Source organism: Quercus lobata, chromosome 1, assembly GCF_001633185.2.
Source record: "Quercus lobata isolate SW786 chromosome 1, ValleyOak3.0 Primary Assembly, whole genome shotgun sequence".
Classification (NCBI taxonomy): domain Eukaryota; kingdom Viridiplantae; phylum Streptophyta; class Magnoliopsida; order Fagales; family Fagaceae; genus Quercus; species Quercus lobata.
Window position 1 is genome coordinate 40225973 of NC_044904.1, and position 13131 is coordinate 40239103.

The 13131-nt window shown below is 34.8% G+C and overlaps 1 protein-coding gene across 1 annotated transcript; it reads left to right on the top strand.

Annotated features, from left to right (window-relative positions):
• Positions 1 to 3420: 3420 nt before the first annotated feature.
• LOC115990164 (LEAF RUST 10 DISEASE-RESISTANCE LOCUS RECEPTOR-LIKE PROTEIN KINASE-like 1.1) lies at positions 3421 to 9463 on the top strand. The gene is made up of 5 exons (XM_031114022.1): positions 3421 to 3653; positions 4863 to 5566; positions 6442 to 6474; positions 7918 to 8172; positions 8315 to 9463. The coding sequence occupies exons 2-5, from the start codon at positions 4873 to 4875 to the stop codon at positions 9301 to 9303; spliced, it is 1971 nt and encodes a 656-aa protein (XP_030969882.1). The 5' UTR covers positions 3421 to 3653; positions 4863 to 4872; the 3' UTR covers positions 9304 to 9463.
• The last annotated feature ends 3668 nt before the right edge of the window (positions 9464 to 13131 follow it).

Sequence of the window (13131 nt, forward strand, 5' to 3'; positions counted from 1 at the left end):
CAGGAGAAAGCACAAGAAAATACAACTAAAACTAACTAAAGATTAACAAGACTCTCTATATGAAGCAACAAATTACAAAAGCACATGTGAGGAAATATGTTGAGGAAAAAAAAAAAAACTTTAATACTCCCCATTCAAGATGGAGTGTAAACATGTGAACATCCGTCTTGCCTATGAAACCATTGATGAAGAAAACAGAATCGTGTGCAGCAGAACCGGAAAGCTTAAGCTCATTAAGGCCAAGATCTTTTGCAACGTGAAAAGAGGCACTAATGAGATCGCACGAGAGGGGCAGCACTGATTGCGGTAACAAAAGAAGGATGATTACTAGTAGGGGGTGTTCACAGTGCAGTGCAGTGCAGTTTTGAGTCATTTTTAGCACTGCACTTTGCGATGCGGTTTAGTTAAAACCATAATTACACTGCACCTTAGTTATTTTTGCGGTCACATGTGCAGTGCGGTGCGGTTTAAAGTTTAGCCAAAACCATAACCACACCGCACCTCATTTTTACAGTCACATATGCGGTGCGGTGTATAAGATGCGGTTTGAATGATTTGAAATTTGTATATATTTCAAATTTTGGGCTTTTTCTACACAGTCCAAAACTAATTTTTCTCTTTATTTTGGTCCAAGTTTTAAACTATTGAACTAGTTTTTCTTTATTTTGGGCTGGTTTTCTTAATCAACACTTGCTAGGGTTATTAAACTTTTTTTTTTTTGGAAAACTAGGGTTATTAAACTATTAATAATATATTTAATATTAAAAATAATTAAAAATATTAATATATAGAGAGGGTGCGGTGCGGTTTTCTTATTATAAAATCGCAAACCGCACTGTACCATGCGGTGTGGTGCGGTGCGGTCCGGTGCACCATTACTTGCGGTTATACTTTTTTGGTGCGGTTTTTGCGGTTTTTGCGGTTTGGTGAACACCCCTAATTACTAGTGCACAAACTCTAGTGTACACGTAAGTACACACAAGTCACAATTTACAAGGTCCAACCATCAATGAGTAGAGTGGTTGATATGTTTGAAGGCAGCCTACGCTCCTTGCAAGTCCCTCCCAAGCTTTTTTTGTCTTCCACACCAAGATCACCAGCAGATTCTTCAACAATGGTGTCGTTACATTATCATTCGGTGTCCTAAAATCCATCTCTTCTTTCGAGGAATTCTAGAGTCTAGGTGATATTGAATTTGAGCTTCTTGAACATCCATTCTTAGTTGCTTAATGTTGTGGTGGCCTTTTTTGTAATTCTAGGCTGGATTGCTTCCTGTCGCGTTATGGCCCAATAGTTTTGGGGTAGGATAGTTGGGACTGCCTTGACTAAAACTCACCCCAAGTCATTTTGTGCACAAGATAGGACCCCTTTGCTGAGACCTTGGTCACGTCCTCACGGCAGAAGATGCTGTCACAAAAATGTTATGGCAGGAGGGTATAATATGATTAAAAAAAAAAAAAATTCTTGATGTCAGCCAAAGACAATGATTAAACCATTCTCTTAGTAAAAGGGGGGAAAGAACACAGTGATATGAGTACGGCAGAAATAGATTAATAACAACAATAAAAGAAAAGGAAACGATATTAATGCTTGAAAAAGAAAGAATGGTTAGTCTGCCATCCTTGGTTTCTTAAGAGATTTAAGTCCAGGAAGGGAATCATCCTTCAATGTGGACAATCTTACGAGGGAAATCTTGCCATAGAAATTATTCACATTGAAAGAATAGGCTTAGATGGCTTATCTCCGAATTCTTACTAGAGAGTAGGCTATTGAAAGGGAGAGAAGGGAGTAGCCTATTGGTGCATGCCTTTACCACACTTCTTATTTTCTCACTCTCTGTTTTTCCTTTCACTCTCCATTTTTTTATTTTTTTATTTATTTCTATGTTACCTCTTTTCTTTCTTATCTTTTTGCTTCTTTTCTTTCTTACTTATTTCTCTTTGTTATCTCCTGTGTTTGCCTCCCCCGCTACTGTGTACAGCCAAGGCCCTTTTATACTGCTTACCGTGATGGGTTTTACTGTTTTACCCCTCAACTACTTTTGTCTAGGTGTGAGTGTCCTTCCCAGACCACCCATTAGTTTGTTAGCTGTCCAGCCATAACCACTTCCATGTGCTAGCCGTGCCACATTCCATTCCCAGTCAAAAGAGTGTTGTTTTGTTTTCTTACTCTTCTTGGTATTCCCATCCAAATAAGGGTTGGGCATTCTCTCTTACTAACTCCTATGGCATGCACCTAGTGATTCTAGCTCATCTTTCCCTCTTTTGGGTGGTATGTCATCCTAGTAAGACATTTCCACCAAAAGAGTTAGAGCGAGAACCCCAGAATAGACTTCCTCTTCTCCCCACCGCCAGACTATACCCTCTCTTACCTCTGACCCATGGCCCACTGCTCTTGTATTGGCTGAGTACAAGTGGGTGGTGCCTAAGCTTTATGCATGCTTCACTTCCATGTGAGTCTAGGGCTTGTTTGCCATTCACGCGTTTGCCATGGCTTAGGGGCTTGTTTGGTTTTTGCTGCTCGTTCTGCCACTCATTTTTAACCTCTTGTGGCGTGGATGACTTACTAGGTTTTCGTTCTTTGTATCTTGCTTTCACCTTGGGCTTGGATTTGCTTAGGCATGGGCCTTTCCTTCTTCAATCTAGCCCTTGCCTTCTTTGTGTCGGCTGACACTTCTGCCACTCCGCCTCATTGCCTTTGCCATGTTGCATTTTGGTTTGTGCTCGTTGGGCCTGCCATGCACTTTCCCTTTTACTCAGTTCATGTAGCCCAGTACTACTGCTGGGCTTATTCTCATACTATTTTGGGCTTTCTTGGCCTGTTTTATTCCTTTGGGCATCCTCAGCCCATTCTAATCCTTCATTCCCATGGGCTTTTGCTAAATATTTTGGGATTCCCCAGCCCAATTACCATATCCTTTACTTTCCCATTTACTAATTCTTTTCTTTAGGCTCCTTTATCCCATTTTTCATAATTCTCATGGGTTTACTACTTCTTTCTTTAGGCTCCCTTGAGCTTGCTTGCTTTCTTTGGGACCTTTTGACTATCTTACAGGCCTATAGACCATTATTCCTGCCATTCAAGTTTAATGGTTTTCTTCTCACTTTACTAATTCTTCTCCCTTTTTGTCTCCTATATTGTTGGATTTTTTCTTGTTATTAGGCCTTCTTGTCAAAGTAGTCATCAACAAATATATATAATTTCATCTCTTCCAATTTGGATTAATATCATGGATAATATCTAATGCTGTTCACATTAGCTCGTTTAAAAAGTTGTCTATTTTAAAATTAAAAATTTTACTTTTTTTTAATATATATATATTTTTTAAAAGTTGTCTATTTTAAAATTAAGAAATTTACTTTTTTTTAATATATATATTTTAAAATTTTTTAACTATCTCCCTACAATCATTAACGATATTCAAAATCACTGAAATCTAATAAACTCAAAAAATAGAGAGAGATTGAGCACAAGAACTTGGTGATGGCCACGCCTCAGAAATCCAAGCCCCCACCACTATCAGACACTAATTTCGTTGATATTTTCGCTGCAAAAGGAGGAGGAGTTGGTGGCAGCGCATGGTCACACTCTCAATATGACCTCTTCATGTCTTCGCTGCCTCTTGAAGAAATGTAAGAGAAGATTATAAATTGGTAAGTAACCTGTCGATACTCTTCCACCAATATGTTCTAGCCATTTTAGTGATCCGTTTTAGAAGATTATCTATACACTCCTCTGAATATAAGATGCAAATTGTTTGGTCATATTATTAGTTTTCAGTGTCTCAGATTGAAAATTCCTAATTTCGTGTTTCAATGCACAACAGAGAAATCCATATAATTTAGAAAATAACCAATGCCTAAGATTTTATTTTTCTTTATTTTTTTGAAACAGGCCAAAGATTGATATAAAAAGTTCAATTGAAACCTTCCATCAATTAAATACCACTGTTCTGTTTAAAGTTAAAACCATATTCATACCTAGCTGTAGTTCGCTAGTAAACGTTAAATATAAAATTTGAGATACATCAGAGAATCGAATAAGGCACAACCAGAAAAGAATGGCTAGAATTGTGGAAAAAATCCTGGCCATAAAATTTACGACCTCACCATATTTGTGTTCCTTTGTCAATTCGAATTCTATGAATTTGTATACCCGTCACCTACTTCACTCCCAAATAGGTTCAATTCTATGCCCTAGTTCTCACCAGGTCAAGATTTTTGAAAGATTTTTCTTGTTTGAACATTGAACAGGGTTAACCTTTTTTTTTTTTCCAACAAGAATATTGTAAACTTTTTCAAAGTCTTTGGACCACGTAGCAAACCTTTTGTTTGATACTGAGAAAGAAGGTAAATGCAAACATTACCACTATGTTACTAAATTCTTCACCCTTAGAACTTAAAAAAGTATACACGTGAATTAGAGGTCCAACGCATCTTTCATGAGTTCTTTTCTCTTTTTTGGTTTTCGTCGTCACCCAGAGTTGACAATTCAAAACTGCTGCAAAGATTTCCATAACAAATTATGAGTGCTCAGAGATTTTTAATTGGTCAAGGAGTTAAGTCTTTCTAGTGCTTGTCATTTGTCAATAAGGAAAGATGAGTATGAAACTCCCCTCAGTGGAGTCTCTGGCCGTGATGTACAAACCATGTTTCAGATGGGTACCCCACCCTGCACTCATTCTGCTTGCTTTCACAAGTCTTCCATATTCAATTTCCAAGTCAACTACCATGTTAAACAAAGTGACTACATATTATATATTGAAGAAAGGAGAAAAGAAATAATACAAACACTCTGTTTCAATTTAGAGTAATAGTCTAATATACTCATGCTGGTGATAATTGGTTTTGCTTGTGAACCAGAAATTTTTCGATGGCTTCTGTCCCTCTGTTTGTATTCTTTCTTCTCTCACAACTTGTGTTGCTTCACTCGGCCGATGGGAAGTGGAATCACCAAAATTGTGCATCCTTTCATTGTGAAAAATTCGGCAGCATCAGCTTCCCATTCACCAATAGCACAAACTCATATTGTGGTTTATGCCCAGTAGATTGTGACGAAACAACTCCAATGATCCAACTGGGGAGAGATGGAAGATCATATAATGTCCTAAACATCTCTCAGTCTAACACCAGTTATGCCACCATACGTGTCAAGGATCAAGTGCTTCAAGAGCACTTAAATCTCCGTAGATGCAAATTGTTAAGAACTTTAACTTTTCCCAACTCTAACTCTATCTCTTTTGAAGTCACCAGTCCCTATCAGACTCTGTTCAAATGCAAACACACTCTCAATCTTACTTGCCCTAGAAATTTTAAAAATACAAGCTGCAATGACTATAATATCTACTATAGTCATTCAAACCATACTTCTCCAAGTTTTCCTCCTGAATGTTCAATTATTCAGCTCCCAAAAAATGGGACTTCACCTGATGATGCTGACCTATATGCACTCTTGACTGCTGATTTCAACCTTGAAGTGCATGTGTCTCGTGATTGTATCAGCTGTTATAATAGAGGAGGTCGATGTGAGCAACACGATGAGGGAAAATTTCATTGTCATTTGAAAGGTATAGACTATAGACATAGGAATAATCCAAAAATAGTTTGGCCCCCACACACATATACATTCCATTAAAATGCACATAAATTTCTTTGTATTTTTTGTGTTGTAGTTATTCATAATACATGTGTTACTGTTTCTGTTCTATGCCATAACCCTCTCCTCTTCAGCAATATCTATAACTGATTTGGATTAGTTTCAAATTTAGTTGATGAGAAATAGAAATAGCTTTGTGCCAATGAGTTATGGCTAACTAATAGTTCTTTCTTGCACCCATTAGTTCAAGACCTACTGAGTGCATGTTTAACTTCCCAATAAAAAATAAAAGAAATAGAATTATAGAAATAACTTTGTTGTAATGAAACTTATTTTAGGTAAATCTGAGCTGGTTTTGGTTGTGCTATGTGTAACCCTGTTAAGATCCCGAAGGATGCCAATTTAGCATCACTTCAATCTTCACTATTTGAAATTAACACCATTTTTATTTGAATCTTCTTACAGAAAACAACAAAAGGGAAGTAGTGATAGATATAATGCAAAAATATTTGGATGACACACGCATGAACGTTCATGAAAATGCTGGTGTATATAAATTTCTTAAAATTTTTACATTGTAGTCCTAATACATGCGCTGCTACTATTTCTGCAAAATGTTGTAATCCAATCCTCTACAGAAACAGCTTTAGTAGATTGAAGTTAGTTTCGAATTTAGGTTATGAGACAGAAATAACCTTGTTGCAATGCAACTTATATAAGATATAATGAGCTGGTTTTCACAGAGTTTGTATAATGCTATAAAAAGTTTTAAGCATGCCAATTTAGCTGCATCACTTGAATTTTCATTGTTTAGCTGACACCATTTTTGTTTGTAACTTCTTGCAGGGAATAACAAAAGGAAAGTACTGATAGCATCAGGTAAATTGTAGCCTCAATCATATTTCTTGTTGAAATTGATATTCATAAGTGTGCTTGAACAGCCAATCAAATTATTCCACTGAAAGTGGTATGTTATGTTTATATCACATATAAGTTACCAGTAGCAAGCCATCAACCCCCCCCCCCCACCCTCATAGAGTGTAGCTGATTATCAAAGCTTCGAAGTGCTAATTTTATGTTTCATACAAACATAAGTTTTCAAATTTCTTCTCACACCTTGTGCTGCTTCACTTGGCCGTAGATGCATCTCTGTAGATGCGACCTGTTAAGCAATTTGACTCTTCCTAACTCTTTTGAAATCTCCATTCCCAATCAGACTCTGTTATACACATGCACAATCTCAATTTTTCTTCCCCTTGAAATTTTAAAAAGTATGAACTGCAATGACTATAAGATTTACTACACTCATTCAAACAATAAATCTCCAAGTTTTACTTCTGAATGTTCTATTACATCTTGATGACCTGTTTACGTTCTTAACTGCTGAGTTCGACCTTGAAGTGCTTGTGTCTGATGATTCTATCAGTTGTTATGATAGAGGTCTATGTTTGCAACACTAAAAGGGAAAATTTTGTTGTGCCATTGCAGAAAAAGGTATAGACACAGGTGTTAATGTAAAAATATTTGGACCCACAATCACATATACATTCCATGAAAATGCATATAAATTTCTTTGTACTTAAATTTCATGGTTATTCTTAATACATGTGCTGTTATTATTTCTGTACTATGCCATAAGCCACTTACAGCAACAGCTTTAGCTGATTTGGATTAGTTTCAAATTTTCGGTGATGAGTGACAGAAATAACTTTGTTGCAATAGAACCTATGTCAGATAGATTTGAGCTGGATTTGACGGCACATTATGTAACCCCGATAAGATCACAAAGGAAGCCATTTAGCTATGTCACTTCAATCTTCATTAGCTTATCAAAAAAACTTCAATCTTCATTTTTTGAAACTAACACCATTTTTATTTGTATCTTCTAGGCGGGAATAACAAAGGGAAGTAGTGATGGAAATATTACAAAAATATTTGGATATACACAGCCATACACATTCATGAAAATGCAAATAAACTTCTATGTTGTATTTCATGTGCTGCTACTATTTCTGCTACATGTCATAATCCACTCCTCAACAGAAACCACTTTATATGATTCAAATTAGTTTCAATCATGAGACATAAATAACTTTCAAAGGATGGCCTGGTGCCTTAAAATATATTGATCAATAATAAGAATAACATCACAAGACTTACAAAAATGTTATCATTAAAGTTAAATATTGTCTCGCATAAGTTCCTTTGTGAACTTCAATAGAAAACTTTTAGCTTTCATTCCTTTGTGAACTTCAATAGAAAATTTTTAGCTTTCATGAATATCCTTCATAGCTGTCAGTCATTCAACTCCTTCCTTTTCAGCTTTAGGTATTGGATGCCAAGCAATCATAATTTGCTTGCTCTTTGTTATGTGGCATCATTACAAGAAAAAACATGCTTCTTCAGAATTGCTGCGAAGGAATACCTATTCTGGTACATTCTCAAAATCAGACCTGGAAGTGGGGAGTATCTACTTTGGAGTCCCTGTTTTCTCCTACAGTGAACTTGAAGAAGCCACCAAAAATTTTGATCTTGAAAAAGAACTGGGAGATGGAGGGTTTGGGACTGTCTACCACGGTAAGATGATACACAAAATTGCTTCAGTTTCAAGATCGCCTAAATTACAGCATAAACTTTCTAAGAAATAGTGTAAAATAAAAATTTTAAAAATAAAGACTTGGCCTGCATCATGTTACATAGGCTATTTTTTCTCAACTAGGCAAACTACATGATGGGAGGGAAGTTGCAGTCAAGCGCCTATATGAGCACAACTACAGACGAGTAGAACAATTCATGAATGAAGTTAAGATCCTAACACGCTTGCACCACAAAAATCTTGTTTCCCTTTATGGGTGTACTTCACGTCACAGCCGTGAACTTCTTCTTGTGTATGAATACATTCCCAATGGCACTGTTGCTGATCATATTCATGGCCATCGAGCTACACCAGGTTCACTCACATGGCCAACTCGTATGAGCATTGCCATAGAAACAGCTAGTGCATTGGCTTACCTCCATGCTTCTGACATCATACATCGTGACATAAAGACTAACAACATTCTCCTTGATGACAATTTCTGTGTCAAAGTTGCAGATTTTGGGCTTTCTCGATTGTTCCCCAATGATGTCACCCATGTCTCAACAGCTCCTCAGGGGACTCCGGGTTACATGGACCCAGAATATCACCAATGCTATCAGCTTACTACTAAAAGTGATGTTTACAGCTTTGGAGTTGTCCTCATCGAGCTCATATCATCTCTGCCGGTTGTTGATTTAGCTAGGCATAGGCTAGAAATTAATTTGGCTAACTTAGCCATTAACAAGATTGAAAAGTGTGCATTCCATGAGCTGGTCGATCCACATCTTGGATTTGAGTCAGATAATGAAGTTAAAAGGATGACCATTTTGATTTCAAAGTTGGCTTTTCAATGTATACAACAGGACAAGGAAATGCGACCTTCCATGTATGAGGTTTTTGAGGCTTTAAAGAAGATTCAAAGTGGTGAGGATGCACTGGATGTTCAAGAAAATACATATATTGATGCTGAGATCTTAAATGTTCAGCAGCCAACTTCACCAGATTGTTATGAGGTTGGATTGTTGAAGAATAAGCAGCTGCCACCTTCACCATATGCTGTGACCGATAATTGGACTCTTAGGTCTACTACGCCTAATGTCAGTGGTTTAATTTCTTCTCCATGGTGTTAACTTTTCAAGAGATGATAAGATTATGTTGGCACTCAAAATCACTAGAACATTTGTGAGTTGAAATTTCATTTTCTTCTTATCTACTTGTTTTGTTGTTCATACTACGCATATTAATGCCAGGCTTTGAGGTCATGACATATGAAATGGAGTTAATGGCACTGTTCTTATTTTGTAGAAATTTTGGATTATTGAAAAAGGATTTTTGATATTCTTTTGAACCTCTCTAAAGGCATTCCAAATGGGAAGTATTAACTTAAGGATTTACCTACCCAAAGAAACCACATTTACTTCCTCACTAGAACTAGGACGTATGTGTTAAGAACGCATGAAATGTGAAGAAACCTTAGTTTTAGGGGAAGTGCCGATTGGCATTTAAAGGAGGCCTATCGGCACTTCCCTCATTGCCTCAAGTGTTGATCGGTACTCCTTGGTTTGTTTGGTCTCAAATTCACTTGTTAGTTTACTCTCACTGCCATAAACTTAATTCAACCCTTGAGGAGGCGGCTTGGAGCTTAGTTGGATGAGATTTCATGGGTTGCTTATGTTAGGGCTAGTTAGTTACTAAGAGATAGACTAGCTTGAGTTAGGTTTTTTTTTTTTTTTTTTTGAGGGGGAGGGGGGAGGGGGAAGATGGATATGAGTTAGTTAGGATGAAGAACATGTATCACTTTAATCACACATGTAAATATTTGTGACCACATGTTGAATTAGTGAAGGCAAGCGTAGAACTATTAAGCCAATAATGTGGAACCAGGTGGGCCTATTAGATTAGAGCTATTGTTGCATAAAATATAAATAACGGCATGTAATTTGACTAATTTCTATTATCTCAATGAATAAAGAATACTCTTTTCTGTGCTTAGACTTAGGTAGTCTTTCCTGGAGGTAAAGGCTTCCTAAAAGAAATCTTAATTGGAGAAGGTGACTCTCAAAGAAGTCACAATCACTTTCACTCATTGATCAATTTGATGCATTACATCCATTAAATCCATCATCCATCTATCTCATACTTCCAATTCCAAACCCTAATTGCATTACCTTCGAACCCAAGTGCATTTCCCTTCCAAGAAAAATTACCAAACACTTAACCAACCTTATTACCTAAGCCATACCGAAATCCCCATTGCCCTAAACACTTAAAATTAAATGATATAATTAGTTTTTTTTTCTTCTTTAAAAAAAAAATAGAATTTATTTTCTTTTTTGAAAGGAATTTAACTGATTTTTTAATTATCAAAATATTATTTTTAAATAGTTAATAGGAGTTATGGTTGAAAATTTGAAGTGACTAATGGCCAGTAAATGCAAATTTATAGGGTCAAAATGACAAAAAAATTTGAACTTATAAAACAAAAATGACAATTTACCCAATTTAAGGGGTATAATTTATACTCGCCAAAACAAAATGTCAAAGCCAATGAATGAGTTCCAAAAAGGAAAGGAAAATGCTAAAGAAAAAGATGTAACCAACAGTACTGATTCGCAACCGATTTACGGAAAATTATTAGGTACTTCCGGAGTACCATAAATGCATATTCCCTCCTCTCACATGAATAGTGAGACCCACTATTCATGTGAGAGGAGAGAGTACGCATTTATGATACTCCGGAAGTACACAATAATTTTCCCCGATCCACATATACAATTTTAAAGTAAACAATGTAATTTATACAGGTTTCCAAGAATATTTTAGTGCTTTAAGTTAGAAGTTAATCATTAATACTTTGCTTGAAAATCATTTTAGTCAAACATTAAACAACTAAAATGGTTTTCAATGACTAACTTCAAACTTAAGGACTAAAATTATTATTATTATTATTATTTTGAGAAACAAACACACACAAAAGGGAGGGGGAGAATAAGGTTTTAACACAAAAGTACATCACAAATTACACGCAAAAGTCACAGAAATTTTTAAGAGAGGGTATGACAAATTATATTACACATAGCACACTCTCGACTAATATATATATATATATATATATATATTAAAAGCCAAAATCTAAAGCAAATCCGATTAGATTTTAATTGAAATTTCAATTTTGTGTTACGTGCCCTATCTAATTTTTAATTTGTGTGTCCTGTAAATTATTGAGTGTAGAAATTGAAAAGTCCAAACTCAATTAGATTCTAAATAGGATTTCAATTGGAGTCCAATTTTGCGCTACATGTCCATCTAATTTTTAAATTTTTGTGACAAGTAAATTATTTGGTGCAAAAACCAAAGAGTCTAAATTCAAACTTAATTAAAAAGCTAGTATGATTTTTGGGCAATTAGTGATGTAAATTGCAATTTTTGTCAATTTTTAATGTACGTATAATTTTTTAGCTCCTTCCTTCCACTATGTGCCAAACAGAAATCAAACCCTCACTCACAGCCCTTCCTTACAACTATTAATTATGCTAGTTGCAAACCCACGCAATGCTTGGGAATATATAACTATTTTGTAACGTGATATAATGTATGATTTATTCTCTAAAAGGTATTCGAGATATTATTTCTAGAATTATTTTTCATCTCTTCATCTCTACAAATATATCATTCTATTATTTTGAGTTTTATTTTATTTTTTGAAAAACTTAGGTGCATTTGATTGATATTATTCTATTTTTTTTTTTTTTTGAGATAAAAGATAGAAATACTATTCTTTTTTCAAGTGATATATATTATTCAAACTTTTGTATAGTGTGATTTTTTTTTTCCACAACTAAAATTTTTAAGTTCCAAAATTAATTATTTGAATTTCTCATTCTCTTAAGAAGATTATCATGATAACCAAATCTCATCACAAATTTACAATTGATATTACTCAAATAATTTATAGAGACATTCAAATACATAATCATCTCACTTTTATAATTTCTAAAAATTAACTCAAACCAAAACTATAAGAGGGATAGAGATTATATGTGATAAATAACTCAAAAAACACACCACCAAAGTTTATCATCCAAAAAAAAAAAAAAATCATCAATCTAAAATAGAGTTGCATGAAAGAATTGACGAGAGAGAGAGAGAGAGAGAGAACAAACACCTTGGGAAGATAATGTGAGACAAATAATAAAATTATATAAAAGAAGATGAGTACAATAATATTCAAAAGAAAATGTATAGTTATAAATACCAAATTATTTAAGTCATGCTATGTAATAAAATAACAGTAAATTATTATGTGATTACATAACATGTAACAAACAAAGAAAATAAAATTGAAAAGATAAAAATTTAAAATATAAACAAATCATATTAGCTTAAAGTAGAATTAAACATAAAAATTCATCAATCTAAAGAATTAAATATCCACCAAAAGAAGGAATATATATATATATATATATATATAGAGAGAGAGAGAGAGAGAGAGAGAGAGAGAGAGAGAGAGAGAGAGAGAGAATTCACCTTTTTGTCTAAGTAAAATATGAATTGAATGTAAGAGAAGATAAAAAAAAAAAAATATAGTAAAAATAATGGGGAGAAAAATAATCAAAATAAAAGAAAGATGAAGGGAATGAGAAATTGTAAGGTTAAGGTATAGAGTAGTGGGGAGAAAAAAAGATAAAAGTAAGTAAATGTTAAAGAAAGTGTAATTATAAAGTGACAAATTAATAAGGAGAAAAATAATTAAAAAGAAAGAGAAAATATTAAAAATATGTTGATGATATAGCACTGAGTGGCTCAAAAAGAGCGCAACAAAATTAAAAGTTACCCCCTAATATGCAATGAACTGGAAAAAGAGAGACAGATAGCGGAAGAACCTGGAGATGGCAACCCTTCAGAAATTCAAGCTTCTGGCGATGCAATGCGGCCATCCTGCGTATCCTCCTCAGTTG

What these genes read in the sequence shown, in the direction of transcription:
- LOC115990164 (XM_031114022.1), top strand. Translation starts at nt 4,873, where the DNA reads ATGGCTTCTGTCCCTCTGTTTGTATTCTTTCTTCTCTCACAACTTGTG. An exon ending in ATTTCATTGTCATTTGAAAG is followed by an intron (nt 5,567 to 6,441) that starts GTATAGACTATA and finishes AACTTCTTGCAG; the next exon opens with GGAATAACAAAAGGAAAGTA. An exon ending in GTTTGGGACTGTCTACCACG is followed by an intron (nt 8,173 to 8,314) that starts GTAAGATGATAC and finishes TTTCTCAACTAG; the next exon opens with GCAAACTACATGATGGGAGG.